At 38.3% G+C, this 24,257-nt stretch overlaps 1 protein-coding gene across 10 annotated transcripts in view; it reads right to left on the bottom strand.

Moving 5' to 3' along the window:
- The window catches only part of CADPS2 (calcium dependent secretion activator 2), a 545,582-nt gene that overhangs the window by 145,867 nt on the left and 375,458 nt on the right, over positions 1-24,257 (bottom strand). For all 10 annotated transcript variants that reach the window (XM_070466441.1, XM_070466414.1, XM_070466410.1 and 7 more), the window contains exons 12-13: positions 19,724-19,860; positions 17,262-17,449 (exon numbers count right to left, since the gene is read on the bottom strand). In XM_070466441.1, coding sequence (XP_070322542.1) covers positions 17,262-17,449; positions 19,724-19,860 — 325 coding nt within the window. The remainder of the gene's footprint in view (positions 1-17,261; positions 17,450-19,723; positions 19,861-24,257) is intronic.

The following is a 24,257-nucleotide window of genomic DNA, read 5'->3' as shown; positions in this document are numbered from 1 at the left end:
TGTACTACTAGTGCCCTGAACAGTAGCTGGCATGTGATTAACATTCAATATACAAATGCTAAAAATATGAATTAGTGTGATGTAGAGTAGAAAATATCAGTTATATAGGATTATAAGAATTCATGAATTAATAATATCATATATATTCTTATTACTTATTAGTATTAATATGGCATGCACTATTTGGAAAAAGATCAGTGCACTGATCTTCACCTATAAAGCACTATTAGGTAAAATAGTAAATTTCTGAAAAGCAAAGAGTAGCAGGAATTATAGTCAAGAATTCTGGGTAAAAAGATCTCTAACAAAAGTTACTGTGCATTTATACTAAGCAGAGAATTTTTAGTGTTTACCTAAACACTATTATTAGTAAAGTGAAGTGCTTTAAATCTTAAGGAGAGATTTTTTTTCTGAGACAATAAAAGTAAAAATAACATTGCCTCTTTGACATTGATAATAATGATGTTAAAATGTGGTTATTTAAAATTCTAACAAAGATGACTAGTTTTCTAATTCAAATGTTAACTGGGGTTTAACTCTTTGCTTAATATATTAAAGTGGTTCCAATGAGAAGGAAGGGTGTGCTCATGGACCAAGAATTAATACATATTTTCATTTTCTCCTGAGGCCTGTAGTTATTGAAGTTACACGATTTTAATAAAAATAGAGTGTTAGGAGAAATAAGTTTAAGATATGAATAAATTATAAAGCATAGTTCAATAGTAGATATACTTTTTAAAATATAAGATACTGTCAAATGAATTATGACACAGAACTTCCTTCTGGTATTACATTAAAAGCAACTGAACGCCACAAGCAGTTGTGTCTGTTAATTATTACCTGAAAGATTCTTAAAAAACAATCGTTTAACAGAACTTTCTGCCATTCATTCATGCTCAGTAGACTGATCTTACATCTGTCTATAGGTCATATTCTGTTTTCACAGAAGCCGTTACATGTGCACATGTGCATGCCTGTGTGTACACACATACACACAGAATCCCTTTTTTGAAGGGCAGATTCATCCAAAAAATAGATCCTATATATATTAAGGCCTGTAAAATCAATTTCACTCAATTCCTTCATGAATTAAGGGATTTTATAATTTGTACTATCCATCAATGTGGCACACTGAGCATTTTAAAGTAAACAGAATCATTTCTGTATATGTGACATCTTGTCATGATTACCAATTCCTTCCATAATGAGTGCAACATAAACTCTAAGTGAGGTGGTGGTTTAGTCACTAAGTCCTGCCTGACTCTTGCGACCCCATGGACGCCCAGGCTCCTCTGTCCATGGGATTTCCCAGGCAAGAATAGTGGAGTGAACTGCCATTTTGCTCACCAGGGATCTTCCCAATCCAGGGATTGAACCTGGGTCTCCTGAATTACAGGCAGTCTCCTGCATCGCAGGCAGATTCTTAACTGATTGAGCCAAGGTCTAAAGTGAGGCAGATGCCCTGAAAAGACAAGTGCAGAACAACAGGGATGCACAGTGTTACCCATCCATTTTCTATAATCTTTGGTGACTTTGGGGGAGTTCAGGTAATAAATTAGTTTCCATGAAGGGAAAGGATGATTCCACTGTATTTCCAGAAAGATCTGAGAGGAAATGAGTACAGAACTGGGCTGCAGAGTTGTATTTGAGCAGAAGAGAAAATATCATGGAGGGGACCTGCCTAAATGTTCAGACATGGACTAACCTGGTAGCTTCCCTTCCCTTGACAGGACAGCAGACAGTCTATATGTTTTGTAGCCCTTTTCTCAGTATCATACAACATTTCAGAGGCCTGCAAGACCAATACAGACTAATTCTGGCATTTTAATATCCATTATATCTGCACAAATTCGAGTAAAGATGATTTACCGGCTACCGCCGCATTTTAAGGAGCAACGGTTCTGTGACAAACCCCAACAAGAAGGGTGAAACAGCCCAGGTATTTTATTTTTGAATACCATAAATCATGAGAATTTGTTGGAGGTTCTGAGTGCAACTGTGAGGTCTGAGAAGGTTGACAGTAAAGGAATCGGTTTAATTTGCTGTACTGGTGCATCCTGGAATTACTCAATCATGGGATCTTCCCACAATTACCACTTAAAAAACACCATTTGGGGATGAGGAGCATTTGTGCTAATACTCAATGAAAACGGTAACATTTCTGTGATTATTTTCTTTTCATAATTTTTTTAGAATGTATTTTTGGCGGTGCTGGCTCTTTGTTGCTGCCCGTGGGCTTTCCCCAGTTGCAATGAGCGGGGGCCCCTCTCTGGCCGTGGGGCTCGGGCTTCTCACTGCAGTGGCTCCTCCTGTTGCAGAAAAAGGGCTCTAAGGCACACGGGCTTCAGTAGTTGTGGCATGTGGCCGACCCCCGGCTCTAGAGCACAGACTCGACAGCTGAGGCACATGGGCTTAGCGGCTCCAAGGCATGTGGCACCTTCCCAGACCAGGGATTGAACCCATGTCTCCTGCATTGGCAGATGGATTCTTTATTGCTGAGCCACAAGGTCAGGCCTATGGTTATTTCCTTAAGCACTTTCATCATCAGGACAGTGTCTAGATACTTAAAGGATAAATGTGCCCTTTGCTTTATAATCTCTAGCAGTGGGCATACCACCTGCAATAGAGTGCTTGGGAAATCTGTAGGTTGAATAAATATACGAGGAATTAATACTGTATAGAAAAGTCTGGTCAACTGATGAGATTTCCTTTCCCCTCCTCACACACCCCTTCCTTCCCCAACTCCTAAGGGAAGTTTGCTTATCCTGGCAGTTTGGTGGCTTGTGGTAAAAGATATTTTACAAGTAACGAGTAGGCAAATGACAAAGTTCATGGTGCTTCTGAGTTTCTTACTGGCTGCTTTTCACCTGGCCTCTCTGATGAGGGATATATGACATCCTGGCTTCCACCAGAGAGAGTGAGAAGGGGAGAGACACCTGGAGGGTGGTCTTTCTGAATTGTCAATTCTGCCCGCAGCACAGCAGGTAAAAGCCACTTTGTACTTCGTGTATTTCCCACCAATATCCATTTGTGAACAGAATGAAAAAAACGAGAAAGAACAGTGCGAGAATGAGAAATGGTGGAAGCTCTCATTTTTCTTCTCTAACCTATAATACCTCCTATTGTTTCAAACAAAAGGATATATCATTTAGACGGTCATACAACACATAATCAGTGTTCTTTCACGTCCCCTGAAATTTTAAATACCTAGAAGCAGATATTAATTCTACACCTATACATTCACTGAAATAGAAGAAACCAATTTTATAGGTGCAAATATCTTGGAAATGAAATTTAAAAATCATATTCTCTTTTTCCAAACCCTCCTCCATCCTAATCCTTTCCATATGTGAATTTCCAACTGTATGATATTTTCTTTGGAGGTTTTAGATACTTCTACAAAAAAGAGCAGGAATTTGACACTATGAAGACATGCAATTTTGTGACTTAGTTTTTGTGGTAAAGTAGTGATAGACAGATAAAGATAGACGGGTAAAGGATAGCTATCAAGTATTTCATAACTGGCCTCTCCTAGAACCAAATTAAAATCATTATTGCACACAATTCTTGAGTTAAAGAAAAATAAAATATTGAGAGGATTTTAAAATAAAAATAAAGAGAATTAAGGTTAACAGTGTTCTCTGATATAAGTATTATATCTAATCAAAACCTAATGCTATTTTCAAAAATAACTTTTAAAAATATTAAAGAACTATACATACATCATAATTTAGGAGGAGAATTCAGAAAAACACAAAGACAAAAATTTTTGTAAATGCCCCAATCAGAAACAACTGGTAATGCCATTTTGTAAATATAACCCAGTCTTCTTTCTATAAATCTATACATATACTGGATATTCTGATGTATAATTTGATTCTTTTAATGAAGTATAAACATTTTCTCACATCATTTAAATGTCCTAAGATATGCTTTTTAATGGAAGTATGGTATGTCATTATATGGATATACCACAGTCTATTTATCCAATATTCCATTAGTAGAAATTTAGACTTTTTCCATTTTTTTGACCATAAATACTGCTGCAATAACCAATCTTACACTACATATTTTTAACCTCTGATTGTTTCCTTGGGATAAATTCCTGAAAGTACATTGTTGAGTTAAGTGGTGCTATGGATCAAAATGCATTTCCCTAAAAATTCATAAGCTGTAGTCCCAACCCTCAATATTACTGTATTTGGAGACAGGTCTTTCAGGTAGTACTTAAGGTGGAATGCGGAGAAGGCAATGGCATCCCACTCCTGTACTCTTGCCTGGAAAATGCCATGGACGGAGGAGCCTGGTGGGCTGCATTCCATGGGATCCCTAAGAGTCAGACACAATTGAGCGACTTCCCTTTCACTTTTCACTTTCATGCACTGGAGAAGGAAATGGCAACCCACTGCAGTGTTCTTGCCTGGAGAATCCCAGGGACGGGGGAGCCGGGTGGGCTGCCGTCTATGGTGTTGCACAGAGTTGGAGACGACTGAAGAGACTTAGCAGCAGCAGCAGCAAGGTGGAATGAGGTCTTAGGGCTGGGACACAAACCTTATTGGATTGGTTGCTTTGTTAAAGAGGAAGAGTGAGTCTTTCTCTCTCTCTCTCTTCTGTAAGAACACAGAGAGAAGGCAATCATCTGCAAATTAGGAAGCGGGTCGTCCTCAGAACCCAAGGACACTGGCATCCTGAACTCAGACTTCTAGTCTCTGGAACTGTTAGAAAATACATTTCTGTTCTTTAAGCCACATAGTCTTTGATATTTTGTCATGGTAGCCTGAGTTAGGACAAATAAGATGACATTTACAGGCATTTGATATATATTGCAAAACTGCTTCTTAAGAAAGCACTTATCAGCTTACATTCTGACCCACAGCGCATGAAATTACTAATTTCCCTCTAACCTTATCAACTGTGGTCTTTTATCATTTGTTATAATCACTTTCAATTTTATATATAAAAGTGTATTTCATTGTTTTAAGTCATTGATTTCTACGCAGCAAAATGACACAATATTGCTGGTTATATGGGGTCTTTCCAAAGGCCATAAAATTCACTGCAACTGATTCATTAAGAACACTTAATTGTGAGCTGTATTTATGAAGTGTCCCAACATGTCACCTATAAAATCTGTAAATAGATGGTCCAATGTCATTCATTTAACTTACTCAATGAATATTTACTGAGTACTGGCCAGGTCCTAGGGACAAAATATAAACCTAACAGAAATGTCTCCTGCGTTAGTAGAGTTTATAATAGGGAAAGGCATAAAACAGAAAAATCAGACAGTAAGTGTACCTTACATTAAGAAGGACATAAACACAAAGCTCTGGTGTAATTTGAATTTTAGGTAAGGATGTAGTTTGGGAACGATATTTAAGCAGAGATGCAATGGATGAGCAGCAGTTGATCAGGTACTGCTTGAAACAGCAGGATTAGGGAGAGGGTCTCAGGAGGTTCTCCTTAGAGATATCCAAATATTTTTCTCAAAATGCAAGTTTTATCACATAATTTTTGCTCCTAGTAGGCTGACACGATAATCCAAAAATCCTTCTTCATTGCAAAGCACCTAAACACCTAAATTACAACAGGTATACTGTTAAGTGTTATGTTATACTTACAAGAAAGTAAAAAATTCTCATAAGGGCAGGAAAATAAAAAGTGAACTAGGAGCGGAAACTGAAGAGGAATGTGAACACCAGAGCTACCTTAGGGGCAAATGTCAATTTCAAGGAGGTCTACGGCTATGTTCAGGGCTTCCCTGATAGCTCAGATGGTAAAGAATCTGCCTGAAATGCAGGAGATTCCTGTTTGATTCCTGGGTCGGGAATATCCACTGAAGAAGGGATAAGCTACCCACTCCAGTATTCTTGGGCTTCCCTTGTGGCTCAGCTGGTAAAGAATCTGCCTGCAATGTGGGAGACCTGGGTTCGATCCCTGGGTTGGGAAGATCCCCTGGAGAAGGAAAAGGCTATCAACTCCAGTATTCTGGCTTGGAGAATTCCATGGACTATATAGTCCAAGGGGTCACAAAGAGTTGGACACAACTGAGCGACTTTCACTTTCATGGCTATGTTTAAGGGGATGGATGCACCATGAGTCAGAGACCATCTCTAGGGGCTGCTGAACCTGAGATGCCTGCAAAAAATGGGACACTTGAATGGGCTATACCATCAGTGAAAGGATGGGCTAGAAAATAAATATCCGTGCAAAGGAGAGCAAACAAGGAAATCAATCTGTTTCTACCACATCTATAGGTTGAATAAAAAGAGTCATTCCTGAGAATATGCACCACACGCCTGACTTCATAAATGGGGTATCACCCGTGCAACTGAGGAATCTCTAAGATGGAAAATAAGAGAACTCCTGTAGCACCTCCTATCACTAAGTGAAAACAAGAGCAAGTCCTTTTGGGAAGAAAGCATTCTCAACCTGGGCTTTGAATTAGAATTTCCTCAGATTAATCCTAGAATATGTGCTTACTACAAAAACTGTTAGCAGAATAAGCAAACAGTGACCATGGCAAAAACATCAGCAGCAACAACAGATAAACACATCTAGAAAAGGGAAGTTCACAATTAATGAGTAGATCAAAAGGCAGGTGTCATAGCTTATTGAGAAATGTGGAAGAAGAGTAAGGGTCAGCAAACTACAGCCTCCACCTGTCTTTGTGAATAAAATTTGTACAGAACACAAGCCACACTCATTCATTTACATACGGTCCACTGACTCCTTCTGCTCTAAGGAAGAGTAAAGTAACTGTGACAGACACCATATTCCCCACAGAGTCCAAAATATTTCCTATGTTTACAATCTGGCCCTTTATAGAAAAAAATTGCTGAGTTCTGAGCTAGAGGATAGAACTAAAAATATTACACAGACTGAAGCTAGAGAAATAAGTAGATAGAATATCTATTAGACATATTTAGAGATATAGAAGGTAAAGTGCCTAATACATAGCTAATTGGCATTTAAGAGAGAGCAAGTTTAGAGGGGAGACAATACTTAAAGAGATTACAATATTCCAGAACTGCTGACAAGCATGGATCTTCATATCCCAATCAAGGTAAAATTCCACAAGAAATTTATACCTACCCAATATCAGGGCATGTGGATCAGAAATCCACAAAAATCCCGAACAGAATTCTTTAAAAAGAAATCCATATGTAGACATACAACAGTTAATCCACAAAACATAAAAAACAAAATAATCTTAAAAGTCTTAAGTTAAATTCCCCTTATAAAAATGGTAATGAAGCCTACTTAACAAAGGAAGCCAGAAGAAAATGGAGTGCTACCTTCAAAGTTTGGAGAGAAAATAACAAAGTAGAATGTGTAACAAGCAAAATTTTCTTTCAAAAATGTCAATGAAACAAAGATACCTCCTAATAAAAATTCATGATCTATAGGTATTCTATTTTAAGAATATACTTTGGGAAGAATGTAATTTCTAAATTGAAGCAAGTATTGAGTATAAAATAATAAAAACAATAAAAATAATGTCTAATGCTTGAGTAGAAAACAAGTAAGGATACAATTAAACTACTAGGCAGCATAAGTGTGTTAAGTCACACACAAATATTCTAAGGCCACTGCACTCTCCACTCTCCAGAATGAGAGGAAATTTGCTGATTAGTGTAAGATTTAAAATTTTAGCAATATACAAGGTAAAATCTCAAATGGTGAAAATTGTAAATGAGGAGGGAAAAAAAAGAAGAAAATAACCTGTATGAAACAAAAAGGAGGCAAGAAACAGAAAGCTTAGAAACATGAGCCAAAAAGAGTCTCAAATAAAATGGTAGAAATGCATTTACTTATATTGATACATCTGGTAATTGTAAATGAGCTAAAATGATTCCAAATAGAAAATATTATACTGGATAATTAAATCAGAATCTAGTTTGCTATTTATAAGACATAAGAGTACAGCCGTGTCAATATGACACTAAAAGAATAAACATATATCAGAAAAATGCCAAAAGAAGGCTATGCTAATAACCATCTAAAAAAACTTTAACATAAAATGCATTATTAATTATGAAAAGGGTCACTAAATCATGAGAATAATTGCCATCTGCCAGAAGATTTAATAATTTTTAAACCTGAAAGTACCTAATAAACAGCCTCAAATTACAAAGCAAAAACTGGTAGAAGCAGAGGAAGAAACCCCGACTGCAGGGGTAGCTTTCCATTCACCTTGGTTATAACCTCACAGATCAAGTAGGCAAAAAATCAGTAAGAGTTTGGAAGATATGAACCACACAACTCCTGCTTGCCCCACCAAGCTACACAATATACATATTTTTCAAGCAAGATGAAACATTTATAATATTTAACACATAATTGGCTATAAAGGAGTCTCTAGTTATGAAGAATCAATATCACATGGATTACATTCTCTGAACACAAAGAAATTAATTAGAAATCAATTTTCAAGAATCTAACCAAAAGAGATTCACTTTTGTAGAAATTCTAAAATATACTTATAAATAACTCTGTGTCTAAGAAGAACTTACAATGGAAAGTTAGAATTACCTACAATGAATCTTAATCAGATACATTATCAAAATGCATATATGTAACAAAAGCAATACCTAGTGGAAATTGAACCTTAAATACTTATTTTAGAAAAAGAAGAAAAGATGACTATTAAAGAGTTAAATTTAGGAATTTAATGAGTTAATTTAGGAAGGTAGAAAAAAATAATCCAAGAAAGTAGAAGGAAAGAATAATAAACTTAATGACAAAATTTAATGAAATGGTTGACTATAGAAGGGAGCACACAGGGGAACTTTTAGGGTGACAGAACCAGCACTAGGGTAGTGAATATATGACTCTCAATGTATCTGTCAAAACTGACAGAACTGTAAGAACCATACAGCGAAAGAGTGACTTGACTTTATATAAGTGTAAAGAGAAAAAAAAAAGTTCTATATCAACTAGGATGCTGAGGGACCCTAGGATGGAATGCATATTGTGCAAGGGACTCTAACTGTATTATAAGACAGAACCTCACCAGAGAGAGGGAGGAAGGAAAGGAAGTGTCATATTGAACGTTGGAAGACAGTTTTGATTGGAAACTCTAAGCTCAATGACTGAAGGACCTATACACAAAGTACTCTAGTTGGTGAATTTTGAAACTGCTTTACACATATACTGGGATTGAACAAATAGTAAATGGATGGGATGGTGGAAGCCAAGTTTCTCACTGCCGAAGAGAAAAGTTATGAATAAACAAGAAAGGATGGCTAATAAGAACTCTGGTGAACTGGACTGGAGGCAGAGACATCAGTATGAACTCATGGGTTAGCAAACATATACAACACAGGGTTAAAGTACCGAACTGACCTGCAATAGTAATAGCAAATGGTTCGGATGGATATACATATATATTTTGTTTCATTGGATCGTTTTTAACGCAATAGTATCACATACTATATTCTTTAAAAACCTTAGTATGTTAGAAAACTACACCAAGATCCAACTAGAGACTTCAAACGCTCTTCCACATTTTAGATGCTAAAAGCCTTGAAAGGCCCTAAACTTATGAAAAGCTACACCAGAAAAGCAGCTCTTGCTTCTCTCCATTGTTAACTTGATCTATATTCTAACATGGGGGTCCCCAACCCATGATACTGGTCCATAGCCTGCTAGGAATTGGGTTGTACAGCAGGAGGTGATCAGCGGGCGAGGGAGCGAAGTTTCATTTGTCTTTACAGCCTCTCCCCATGGCTTATATTCCCTCCGTCTGTGGAAAAAGTTATCTTTCATGAAACCAGTCCCTGGTGCCAAAAAATTTGGGGACTGCTATTGTAAGGCATACTGAAAAATCCCTTTGTCTTATTTCTTTTGCAATGATTTACATTCAGTAGGCTATTTAATGCACTGCTTTAGAAAAAAAAAGTTGTTTGCTGTGCATGAATGGTGTGGAGTGACAAGAAAGAAAATTGATTAGGTGACCTTGGTAATTATGGCCACGAGGTGCAGCTGGTAACTTACTCACCCTGGGTGATGGGGTACCTGGTTCCTGCTTCGGCTGTCCATGTGGCTGCCCTGTTAGACCCTCAGGGCTTTCCAGCAACAGGAGGGGCTGGGATAGAATGTGGGGAAAGAGATCCCAGAACCTCCCTGTGGCTCCTTCTAATGATCGTGGACAGTAGATGAAGTGAGGCACCTGTTTAAGGCTTTCCCAGTCTCATCTTCCTGCTTGCGACTTGTGTAGAGTGAGCTACTTGATACCACTATCAAGTCCAGCTTTGCACTGTCAGTCTTTTACAGAGAAATTCCCCCACGCTTATTAACTACTCTGGGTGTGTGTGCGTGCTCAGTCACCCAGTTGCGTGCGACTCTTTGTGACCCCATGTATTGCAGCCCTCCAGGACCCTGTCTGTGGAATTTTCCAGGCAAGAGTTCTAGAGTGGGTTGCATTTCCTCCTCCAGGGGATCTTCCCGACTCAGGGATCAAACTTGCATCTCCTGCATCGGCAGACAGATTCTTTACCACTGCGCCACCTGGGAAGCCCTTTAACTACCATATCCTATGCAAAATATCACTGCTTGATATTTAAGTGATATACTATCACTTACAAAGTGTTTACATAATCATATTTGACCTATTTAGCCACTGTATCGGGTAGGCAAAATTGATGATATTAGTCACAAGGAATAGATGGGGAAACTGAGGCTCAGACAGGACCAACTGCTCCAAGAAAAATAGCTCAAAAGTGGGGGAACCTGGGCAAGAAGACAGATGTACTGATTGCTAGCTCAGTGCTCTTTCCAACACAGTAAATCTCTCTGCTCCTTGCTCACTTTCTGACTCTGTCTTATTTTAAAAGGCATAGTTAGTACTGAACTCCAGGTTGGGTAGTTATAGGTATTTCTGTTGGAAAGTCTGATTGAGGCAGATTTGGGTTGTAATATAGTTTCTGACAGAATCAATAATAGTTCCTCAGTGTGTATTTAAAAGGCCCTCATTGCTAACTGTCCTTTCTGCTTCTATACATGTAGCACCTGGGATAAAATTCGTCAGGTCAGCCGCATGGTGTAAATTTCACCTTGCTATGATATTTTATCTGCTTGCTCCCCTGTCCCAGAAGTGAGTCTCTAGATTCATAATGGGTGTGATACTTACACTTAATTTCTCTAAGTCATATACCAAAAGAGCAGAATTAAGACATGGTAATGAAAATTCTCAATGAGACTATTTGAGGCAATTTTCTATGATTTGACTCAAAATGTGCACCCCTGTCTCTAAAATGAGAGGCAGGAAGTTGAGGCATGATTTCCAAAGTGACAGGTAAGAGGAAATGTCATTGTCTCTGAAGACGGAGGCATCATGATGTGATGATTTGATACTTGTGAAGGTTGCGTACTTCTCTGTGGTATGATCTGGAATCCACAGAAAGCAGGGATTGCTTTACACATAAACTGCAGTCGCGTTGTCATTCCTGGACGTGAAACTTGCACAGCTGAGCGGGCCTTTGTTGGGTACACAGCAGCTCAAAGATGGCCCTACGAGATCACACAAGAGGCAGCGTCTCGGCTGCGTCTCTCACATGAAACAGGGACACAAAAGCCCTTCTGTGCTCTTTAGTTTCTCCACCCTCAGCCTGACTTACAAAACCAGGATGTCTAAGCCTGCACACATCAACCTACAGCTCTACCCGACAGGCATTGTCTCTGAAAGTCTCTTTTCTTCTCGATGACAGTCCTGAGTGGCGCCGAGGCTGAGTGTGGGGCCGTGTTCTTCACGACCATGTGAGGCAAGCATGCTGCATCCTGCAGGAGTGGGTTGGCTTCTGTCCTTGACTCACTTTTCTCCGTCTCCCTTTCCTTTTCTCCCTCTTCCTTGGGTCTTAGTACCAGCCAGATCTCGTCTGTTGAACTCTATTCTCTTACTCCTGAAACACTCAGAGTGCTATTCAGAGATGCTGGGTCTGCAGGGAATGCATACGCCTAAGGTGCTGAGTGCCTTGTGACAGGATGGACTCCTGGAAACGATTCAGAGCCAGACAGCACTGCTGTCCTTCGTGTCCATCCTGAACAAAAGACAGTCTTCCTTTCTTTTGAATTTTTGACAGAGGCAGTTCAGGTGCCTCAGAGCAAAGTGACTCTTTGACGCTGTGTCTTGACAGAAGGAAAAATGATCAAGAGAGAATCTGGCCAATGCTGTAAAAAAGTTAGACTTGACATTGATGGTATTTTTAATGGCAGTCTGGGTAAGTATCAGACACCACAGACAGGGATGAGAGAAGTTTATTTTCACAAGAGGAGGTTGCTAAAATCCAGAACATTCTATCAGTGAAGAAATTAAGAGTGTAATTACATACACACTGAAATATTTTGACTGAGCCTGAAGTGAAAGTGAAAGTCACTTAGTTGTGTCCAACTTTTTGCAACCCCATGGACTATACAGTCCATGGAATTCTCCAGGTCAGAATATGGAGTAGGTAGCATTTCCCTTCTCCAGGGGGTCTTCCTGACCCAGGAATTGAACCAGGGTCTCCTGCATTGCAGGCAGATTCTTTACCAGCTGAGCTACCAGGGAAGCCCTGCATAACTACTTATTTTTCACATTTTTCTTCCTCTCACAATTCACATGTGTCTGGCTGGCTGCCAAAGGGAAACATATTAAAATAATGTCCAATCAATATTGATATTGTACTTTATAATTACCCAGGATCTTCACCTTAGTATTTCCCTTTTTCTATATGATAATGACCAGTTTCAGAAAGGTTAGATGATTTGCGCAACATGGCTCAGTTTGCAAGTTTCAGAGCCAAGGATCCAGTAGAGATCTTCTGTCTCTTTTAATTCTTTCATTGTGACAGCATGACATTTCTGAGTGACATCTGTTAGACTCTAAACATTATAGTAAGTGTTATGCCTTTAAGGTCATCTTGGAACATTTTTACCCTAAATTGAGGTTCAAATTTCCCTAAAACCTATACTCCTTTTTTCTTGAGATATATCTGACCTAACTGCTGAACCAGAAACTGACTATTGACCATTGAAACTGACTATTCTAAAACACCACCCAGGGATACCTGCATAAGTACACATTTTAACCTGGGAAATGGATTCAATGTGTAATGAAAAGTGAAAGTGTTAGTTAGTCAGTCTTGTCTGACTCTCTGTGACCCCATGGACTGCAGCCTGCCAGAGTCTTCTGGCCATGGAATTCTCCAGGCAAAAATACTGGAGTGGGTAGCCATGCCCTTCTCCAGGGGATATTCCTGACTCAAGGATTGAACCTGGGTCTTTGGCATTGCAGGCAGATTCTTTACAATCTGGGCCACCAGGGAAGCCCTTAATGTGTAATAGTAAGTATAATAAATGCGTGAACATATAAACATACCTTACATTGCACTTTACAGTGTACCATCATAAGAAAAACAATAGTTTATAGAATAGAAGTAACTATGGCAAACTACAGATTTAAATCACGCTGCCTCCCATGTGCTGGCAGGAGCTCCCAGTTACCTCAGTAACTTTCCATTAACATGTGTCTCAAACACATGCATTTTCGGGGGCACATTAGCTAAATTTTCCACTTTATGTTCTCACTTTAATTTCACCTTTCTGTGTTAATGACTAAAACATGCTGATCCTGTTGTGCTTTCCGAGTTTGTCTATTTCACTGCAACCTTCTCATCCTGTTACATTTCAGACTGCTGCCTAAACTTGGAGGCATAGCTTTTGATACCCATTGGTCAGGAAGAATTAAGATAGAGCCTGGAAGGAGAAAAAACAGTTTTTACTACAACAGCCCCTAACTTTGCCTATCAAAGATTAGTCATCCAGTTATCCCGACTGTCTCATGCTTGCCCTGGCATCTCACCCAATCCTTCAAAGTTTGCTGCGTGCAGAGGGTTTAATTTGGGGTAATGGGAAAAATGATTAAACTGTGTAGTTAGTGTTAGTCGCTCGTAGTGTCCGACTCCTTGCGACCCCATGAACTATAGCCTGCCAGGCTCCTCTGTCCATGGGATTTCCCAGGAAAGAATACTGGAGTGGGGTAGCCATTCCCTTCTTGAGTGGATATTCCCCACCCAGGGATCAAACTGAGGTCTCTACAATACAGGCAGAGCCACCAGGAAAATGAAAGGAAAGGGCAAGTGGAAGATGGATAGGCCGTTACTGGAAGAGACATTAACACAAATAACAAAGTCATTCATTCATTCATCAAATCTTTACTGAACACTTAGATTTTGTGCTCAGGTGTTAACTTTTTGTCAGGCACTCTGCTAGGAGCTCAGAGAGGTAGAGGAGCTGGCTTCATGAGATGATGGATTTAATTTTCAACACGGAGACTTTAAAGCATCAGCAAAATAGTCAAGCTGCCAGCTGTAGATAGAGACCTAGAGCTTAGGAGAATAATTTATTTGGAATTATTTGTATAAAGAGAGGTCAGCATTAAAGCTGTGGAAAGTGCAAGACCACCAAGGTAGAATTTTTCACTGAAGTAGAAAATAATTCTCAGGTCGAGAGAGCAAGTTCAAGAACAGATATAAAAACAAAACACCATGCCACACTTGGGGTCTAGAGAAACAGAAATTATTAACAAAAGAAGTGACAGGAAAAAAAAATGAAATAAAAAGAGGAGAGCTGAAATAGCTACACTGGGGAAAATGAGCAGCCTTTACCAGAAGCACAGGAACTTATGAATTCCATAGCACTGACATTCCCATGAGAGTCAAGAGGGTGAAGCTGGAGAAGGAGATCCAGTTCAAGTAAGCTCACCAGGAAAGTGAGGAGCTGGGAGCCAAATGTGGGAAATGGTGAGAGGCGTTTTGTGGGGAAGATGAAGAGAACAATGGAAAGGTAGCTTGACAGGATAATCATACTTAGAAAATGTAAACTATCCCTTAACATTCTTTTCTTTGAGAGGGCTCCAAAATCACTGCAGATGGTGACTGAAGCCATGAAATTAAAAGATGCTTGTTCCTTAGAAGAAAAGTTATGACCAACCTAGACAGCATATTAAAAAGCAGAGATATTACTTTGCCAACAGAGGTCTGTCTAGTCAAGGCTATGATTCTTCCAGTGGTCATGTATGGATGTGAGAGTTGGACTAAAGAAAGCTGAGTGCTGAAAAATTGATGCTTTTGAACTGTGGTGTTGGAGAAGACTCTTGAGAGTCCCTTGGAGTGCAATGAGATCCAACCAGTTCATCCTAAAGGAGATCAGTCCTGGGTGTTCATTGGAAGGACTGATGTTGAAGCTGAAACTCCAATACTTTGGCCACCTGATGCGAAGAACTGACTCACTGGAAAAGACCCTGATGCTGGGAAAGATTAAGGGCAGGAGGAGAAGGGGACAACAGAGGATGAGATGACTGGATGGCATCACTGACTCAATGGACATGAGTTTGAGTAAACTCTGGGAGTTGGTGACGGACAGGGAGGCCTGACGTGTTGTGATTCATGGGGTCGCAAAGGGTTGGACACGACTGAGCGACTGAACTGACTGAACATTCTTTTCATCACTCCCAAGGCAGGCATGTTCTAAGTGTTTGATGAATCTCTATCACAACTGATGATTTCTGAGAGAGATACTATTCTATCTTTCTTAGAGACAGGTAAGTGGAGACACAACTACATGAAGTAACTTGCCCTCCCTCACATAGATAGTATTATTGTTCTGTTGTGTTGTGAGGCTTAGGCTTGTGGGAAGAAACGAAATAAAACAGAGGGAGATAGGAACTTCCCTGGTGGTCTAGTTGGTTAAGAATCTGCCTTCCAATGTAGGGATGCAGATTTGATCCCTGGTCAGACTTTATTTTTTGGGGCTCCAAAATCACTGCAGATGGTGATTGCAGCCATGAAATTAAAACACGCTTACTCCTTGGAAGAAAAGTTATGACAAACCTAAATAGCATATTAAAAAGCAAAGACATTACTTTGCCAACAAAGGTCCATCTAGTCAAGGCTGTGGTTTTTCCAGTAGTCATGTATGGATATGAGAGTTGGACTGTGAAGAAAGCTGAGTGCTAAAAAATTGATGCTTTTGAACTATGGTGTTGGAGAAGACTCTTGAGAGTCCCTTGGACTGCAAGGAGATCCAACCAGTCCATCCTAAAGGATATCAGTCCTGGGTGTTCATTGGAAGGACTGATGCTGAAGCTGAAACTCCAGTAATTTGGCCACCTGATGCGAAGAGTTGACTCATTGGAAAAGACCCTGATGCTGGGAGGGACTGCGGGCAGGAGGAGAAGGGGACGACAGAGGATGAGATGGTTGGGTGGCATCACCAACTCGATGGACAGGAGCTTGAGTAAACTCCGGGAGTTGGTGATAGACAGGGAGGTCTGGCATGCTGTGATTCATGGGGTCGCAAAGAGTCGGACACGACTGAGCGACTGAACTAACTAAGTAACTAACTGGAGAACTAAGATCCCACAAGACTGGGGGCAACCAAGCCCAAGTGTGTCCAAACTAGTGAGCTTGCAACTAACACCTGACATAGCCAAAAATACACACACACATAAATGTATAAATATATAAAGAAAATAAAGAGGTGATGATGAAAGAACGGTTGAGGCAAAGTACAATGGTAAGAGCTACGTCCTTTATGGGAGGAGCCCCTGCTAGCAAAGTTTCCCTGGAAAGAAACTGCAAGAAGAGAGTAAATAATATAAAACAAAGACTTAAGAGATACATAGTTGTGGGGCCCTGCGTTACATGCCATTTTGTTATTTTGGTAAAACAAGAGGTGACGTCACTGGCTCAGACGTTCTTCAAGTCTTCAAGTGTGGATCTTCAAGTCTTCAAGGCCCATTCTTCAAGTGTGGATCAGGGAAGGGGCTGGGAAGAGACCTACATCAACCTATTATTATCTCGCTTTATCAATGAACACATTTTCCACCATGGAAAAGCAAGAATCATTAGGTATTCACAAACCTGCCCACAAACCCTACCCAGACATATATATGCATTACAATAGAAATCCAGAGGACACTCAAGCTAGGCAGATCCTAGTACCAGGTGGTACATAAGAACGAAAAGGCACCTTCTAATCTTACAGATACTCTCTCTGGGTTTCAAGTGGTTTTAATGGCAAAAAGAAACATAAAGTGCAGCCCACCTAAATCAACAGCATACTGATGTACATTTTTCCTTTGTGGGTTTTTTTTTCCCCCTCTTGCAAGAAGTGTTTGCTGTTTAAAATCTGTTACTAGGTGATGATGGCAAAGCACGTTTTTCCTCTTCCCAAGTTCAACCCTCCACATTTCACTGTGTGTTTGCAAGTAAAAATACCTGTTGCCATGCACGTGAGAGGCACAGAATGCAAAGCTGTAATGGAGCAGGGTTGGGTCAATGACAGCACCATTCTCCGAATGTTCCATCAGTTCTGTAAGGTAGCAGAGATGTCTGTGACAGCCCCTCACACCGTAACGGGCACAGTACTCATCCAACACAAAGACCTGGCCAGGACTAAACCACCCCTGCAAAAGGAAGAACAACAACAGAAAAAAATTATTATTTTTCCTGCACCAGAATTCACTTTTCTGCAGGCCCTATTAGGTATTATAAGCAGAAAATGCATTAGTGCTTTAGACAATTTTTTTTCTTTTTTCTATTAGCAATATGTTTCCTATTGTTTTTAAAACAGCAAATGCCATCAATTTTGGAACTGGTTTGGGCCACTGACAGCTTAACACCATCCTTTCTTTACTGCCAAGTGAGGCAGGGGCAACCTGCTCTTTTCGGCTGTCACGCACAATGAGTCAAATTTATTCATGGTATCTAAAATGTGAGTTGCAAAGAATAACCTTCCAACAAACTTCAATCTCTATATGAATCAATTAAAAAGAAAATGGCAAAGCAGACCCGATAACTGAAATCACCTAGTTTCCAAAAGCACTGTATAAAGTGAACTGAGAGAATTTCAGTAAGTTTTAGCAGTGGTATTTAAATTATCATTTGGGTATTTAAATAGTTTCGATATTGTTCTCACTCTACTGTCTTTCAATGACAAATATAACAAAGTTAATGTCTTACAGCAGTAGTTTCTGGTTCTCTTGAAAAGAGATGTTAGAGTCAGTATATGCGCTTGGTTAACAAGACAGGGCCAGGTTAGGGAGAGTCGGTTTACAAAATATTTCAGTGGATTATATGGATTAATTCAAGATAAAAAAAGAGAAAGAAGGGGGGATGCAGAGTTTTCAAAAGGGGCAGTATAATCACAAAAGAGATGGAAAAGAGTATGAAATGCAGAAAGATGAGATTAAAAATAAAATGCACTAAAATTCAATACAAAATTTTAAAAGAAGGAAGAGGAGAAAAAAACACTAGAATAATACTGTGGTGATAGTGAAGGCACTGTACTAGACATGCTCTATATATCTTTAATATTTAGAACTATCATGCATTCTAGTTATTATGATTCCATGTTACAGATACAGAAGCTAAAGTTGAGAGGTGTTCAGCAAATTGCTCAAGACCACAGTGCAGATCAGCTGCTGAGTCAAGTTAACATCCAAGGTCATCACGAGCTCAAATGCTCTTTCTAATCACACCTGCCCTCGAGGTACAGTGTAATCCACTGTAGAGTTCTCCTCACACTCCATATGGCCTGTGGGGTCATCCACATGATCAAAACGACTTTCTGACATTTTAAGAACTAACCCCACGGAGTGGAATCCAAGAGGAAAGCGTTCCTGTTGATGATCAATCTATGTGTGCTTGTCCCCAGAAAGATAGATGAGGGTTTTGTGATGACTTCTTTTACTCTCTAATTATAAAGTTTGGGCTGGATGGGGCTTAAGCCATACAACTGCACGCTGAATAACGGATATTAATAGTGAGTCTATAAATAAATTAATGAACATCAGTATGATCATGGCAGTAATTGTTCCATTTCTTCCTGTCTGTTGAAACATCTCTGATGAGCTTAGAGTATGTTCTGTCTAAAATCTTAAAGAGAGTGCAACTTTATTGCATGCAGCTACCATGTTCAATAGCCAAGAGACTAAGTGGTGATAGAAACATGGAGATTCTGGCCAGAGGAATTTCAGAGGAATTTCCACCAACAAAATAAATCCTTGGATTTAAAGGCACAAGAGAGTTTAACGCTATAGTGTACTGCACACATTCTAAGGAGTCAAGGATTCCTTCCCTCCTAATTGTAAATTATACCTTGCATCCCAAATTTGGCTGGTTTAAACACAAAGTAGCAGTTTAGTTTAATGCCTTTTTTAAAATAAAGTAATTCCAATTATTTTTGGAGGGTTAGATAAAACTAAAGCTTTCCTCTGTTACACACAGTCATCACCATACTGTTTATTACACGGTTTCTCTCCCCTGTCACTTAGGTAGTCTTTGTAGCAATGAGAGAGAGACATGAATGGTATCACCATTTGGTGAGCAGAATTTAAAGCTTAAAATGTCTGTATGGGTGTTAGTAAATCCTGTCATAGAGGTTATTTTTTTAGTCTTTAGTAAAGCCTTCTATTTTCATTCTACCTTCTCCAGAGGGACCAAGAAACCACAGTTCAGCGTCTGTTCAAGTCCTTTCTCCCGGCTATTGAGTGGCACAGCAGTGATCTTCAAGTGTATAATTTTCAAATTGGGAAGCAATCGATTGGAATCCTTTATCCCTAACTCCAACTATAGTTATTAAATGAGTCAGGGATAAAAGGCTGCTTCATAACAAGTATTTCTCACTTAAAAAAATCTCTCACTCTAACCTATAGGGGATGAGATAGATTTGTACTAACCAAGCAAGAATAGGAATCGTTCAGTCTATGATCCAAAGTCTGCCTCTGGAGTATTCTAAACAGGAAGGCGTGGTCCAGCTTGCAGGGGTTCGCAGAAATAAACTCATCCATACCATGTTTCTGAAAACGGTCTGCATCTGTGAATTCAGAAGAGCATGGACCTTTATTTTTCTGCTTTAATAATAATAGCAAATAAGGCTTTTGAACAACACAAAATGAATGTCTCATCATAACAAATAAATACTCTGCACTACATAAAGTAAGAGGCCACGAATTCAGCAAAAACCATAAAATACAATATTTTTTGTAGACTAAATAAAAATGATAGTGAAAAACCTGCCAATCAGTTGGAAGGAGGGAATTATATTTTCATTCACAGCTACTTCAAATATCTACCACAGAAATAATCTCACCCACCCTAATATTAAGAAAAGTTGATACATTTTAAGTATATATTTACTGAGCTGGAAAACGGCCCAGGTCTATTCATAAAAAAAAAAAAAAAATGACAACGATGGCTAGAAGCCTGCTTTCCAAATGGCAAACTAGGGCAGAAATGAACACACTTGCTTCAGCTGGATCACTTCCAGCCTTTTTTTGTAGGGAGCTCTTAATGGGACCAACTTTAATGTAGAAATGGCAATGAATGCTTCCAGGCTTCAAGTTTAAGAGACATGAAAAAGGGAACATCACGCTTGTGCAAATATGCAGACAAAGCACGACATCCCAAATGGCACTTCAATCAAAGGCCCAAATTTATTGTTCTTCACAGATTGCATCTTTCAACGCCTGTAGACCCTGCGGGTTTATCAAAAGGCAAGCTTTTATGATTGCCTTCATTAATGGTATGTTTTGTCAAAGTCTTCAATGTGAGTTCTTTACTAACGATAGAGACAGCAAGCCACACGCCACCCCAAAGGAGTGCTGGGGTGTTACTACATTAGCTCCGTAAGAGATATCGCGCATATTGGGCAAGCAACCAGCTATCAAGATAAAAGTGGGCTCTCCTCACAATGGTTGAGCTAAGCCTCCATTGTTCCTTAAAATTCACAGAGAGGTCTCATTTCTAGTCATCACAAGCAGCACAGTCCTAAATGTAAGCTAAATGTAGTTTTTAAAAACCTAGATGGTCCAACCCTAAAACTGCAATAGGAAAGGAGACAAAAGTTTATTGATCACACCCAATTATAGAGTCCGGCTCATAATAAAACTCAATATTGATCTGTAGACATGATGCTAACATAATCAGTCACATTTAGATATTTAGCCCAGATCATATTGATCCATGTCAAGTTCAACTTTCAGCCATATTTGTGGATGGAAGAAGTATATAATTCAAGCTGAAGGGTCTTCAGAATCACATGTTAAAAAAAAATACACAATCTAATTTATATCTCACATCAATGAAGGATATCAAAAGGTGAATGCAGCAAGGAAGCAATGAATGGCCACTCATCAACGATGTGAGGTATTAGGTTCTGTCCATGAAGGAAGTGGCATATATATTCTTTTGCATTTAATAACTGCTTATCTGAATGATTAAATACATTACATGTGGTAAATCAGAATTAGTTGCATTTAACACTGAACTGAACTGCTTTTCCTAAACTGAGAAATGAGACAATCCAACTTCTGTATTTCTTATGTCTGATTGCCTTTTAATATAAAGTTAAATATATGATAATGTGAAATTCTATCAAATGTGGAGGCAGAATAATAATAACTGCAAGGCACACATTATAAAACCAGATTTTGTATTTTAAAGAATTTATCTTAGAATCTTCATCTCTCCATTTATCTGAGTTAAAAAAAAAGTTTTTAGCATCACCTTTAGGAAATTATAGTTTTCAAAAACATCTGCTGAATTTTATTCATTATTTCTTTCACCAGAGAAGCTCGTAACAAGATGTTAAAAATAACACCCATTAACAGTTTATCTGTTGAGAACATGATATGCAAGAGATTTCAGAGAAAAAAAATCCATAATTTCCCTTTTACTATAAAGGTTTGTAGAAGGAAATTCTTATTTTAAAATAATAGGTGTACAGTCTTTAAATAAAATATACAAGTTCATGAAAAAATTGAGTCAGTAGTTCATTTCTGTAATTAAATATTTTAAAAAATGAATTTATGAAGTATCTTTCTCATGAAATATAACTCATATATTATTTAATGTGATAAGCTTTTCCAAATTACACACATAAATGGATAAGTACTTTTCTAGCAAATACTATTACCAATAAAAATAATATTTAAATAACAAGTTAAGCCACAAACAGACTATACATTGACAATGAAAAAATATAGAGGAAAATCCACTAAAATTTTTATTAAAAAAAGAAAATAAACCCTACAATCCCTCCAGGGCTATAAATTTGATGAAAGGGAAATGTTCTCTTAGGGATTATCCCATTTTTAAACACAGGCTGTAAAGACCCTGAGTACTTACTTCTTTTCTATGTCTGATCAGCACAATTCAAAATAGTTTATGCAAACATACTTCACCATGTACTACTTTACTATATTTCCATGAATTTATGAATAAAAATAAGTTATAAAGGAGATAGTTTTGATCTCTCTATAGGAAACATTTCATTTTAAAATTCTCTCATGAACCAAAGTAAAAAAGGAAAATAGCTAGTATTAAATATCTAGTTTCTTATTTTTATAAAATGATATTTTCCATATGGTTTTCTCTTGGCATAACATATCTTCAATTAACTGTGAGGGTAACACAGAGTTATCAATTGAATTAAATGGAAATCATGCTTTCAATCAATTATGTAACCAAATCCAAAGCTTGAGAGGCTTGCTTTAAAACTGAGTTATACTTGATTATCTTCAATTAATGTTCATCATAACACAAAATTATGGTAACTAGTCTTAAACAGAAAGTTATTCATGGCACTAATCAAATCTTCAATGGTAGTTTGGTTTGTCTCCTGAAATAATATAAGGAAATTATCAAAAGAAACTGACAAGATATGAGATGAAACAATGTACTGTACAACTGTCATAAATTGTGATGATTAACCTATGGACTAAGTACAGATGTTAGACATGGTAAATGAGCATGCTGGTGGAGTTTCTATGGCAACAGTTGGATACATGCTCTAGCGTCCTTAGGTAGTACTGTCACCAGGTATGGTAAAAGTGGATGGAATAAAACTCAAATTGAGAAAGATTACTATTTACAACAGATTTAAGAAATGATAGAGGTTTTATTCAAATGGGATCTGAAAATGTAAGTTTTTCATTAATAGCTATTGGAAGTCAAGAGAAAAGATTAATAAGTAGGCTCACAGTATCAATCTAAACAGTTAACACTGACTTGAAAATAGCTAGCATAGAAAACCATGTGAGGTCTATTAGCAAGCTGGCAGATCCCACTATGCTGGGAGGGCTATTTGCTGGGAGCTGACCACAGTGAACCCAAATCCTAGGAAGGGCACCTAAGTCAGAGTTCAGAGCGTGAGAAAGGAAAAAATTAATTGAAATGCTTCTCTTTGCTTTGCAACTAATTTCAAGGATGCTGAATGTTTTTCCTCTTTTCTATCTGTTTTTCTTTTCTGCTGTTCACGGTGTGAGAGAGATTAGGGATTAACAGGGCAAAGGGAAGGTAAAAGAGAGTTGGGGGAAAGGATAAGAAGAAGAGCAGGCCGCTGAAGAGCAGGCCATTCATTCACCTTCTAAGACCACTCATGTGCCCAGGGGTCCAGGCCTGGGACCCAGGTACCAAAAGGACTAATAAGAGCGTGCTACTAGCTGAGAGGTTGTCTTTTCTGCAAAATCTTGAGCTAAACGAAGTAGCAAATGAACCTTTGGAAATACAACTTGTTTTAGAATTACCCTGTGTTTAGGGGTGTGCCTGTAGCTCCATTTACCACCTCCCACTTAGATTAAACTTTCCTTTTAGCTTCCAACCTTCATTAGCTTGGAGATTCACAGCAAGTTAAAAGTGACACAAAAAACAACCACTTCCCTTTTTATGGCACACATATAGCCTTTAATAGGAAGAGCTAATGTTTTAAAATTTTATGTAGATTATCTGGTTGGTATGTTCCCATACGTTTATGCTGAAGACCTAAGAGAAAAAGTTGGTAGATACTGTTTCTTGAGGAGTCTTTCCACATCTCTATTATTAACTCAAATAGTTTTTTGGCCTGTTTTGGTAAATACATTAAAAATGAATGTACAGATTTATATGTCTTACTTTCTGCAGCAGATAGCAAATGATACTTTCACATGATGACAATTTTAATCAACACATACAGACCTATAATTATAGCAAACATTTATTTTAAATAATATATTCATCATATTTTACCAACGAAGGGTGAAATTTAACTTACTAGGGTCAGCAAGGAGAATTAGCTTAAAAAAGTAAATATAAGTTTACAATCTGACTAAAGAATTTTTTAAAAATTTGGCTTAAAATTGAAAAGAAGTTAAGTACTCAGGTTCATTTTTGACACTGATTTATTATTGAAAGTCAGCTATTACTGTATCGTGTTAGGTAACAAATACAATATAT

The sequence above is a fragment of the Odocoileus virginianus genome, chromosome 1 (genome assembly GCF_023699985.2).
Source record: "Odocoileus virginianus isolate 20LAN1187 ecotype Illinois chromosome 1, Ovbor_1.2, whole genome shotgun sequence".
Taxonomy (NCBI): domain Eukaryota; kingdom Metazoa; phylum Chordata; class Mammalia; order Artiodactyla; family Cervidae; genus Odocoileus; species Odocoileus virginianus.
Note: the sequence above shows the minus strand (reverse complement) of the source record. Positions and strands in the feature narration are given on the sequence as shown.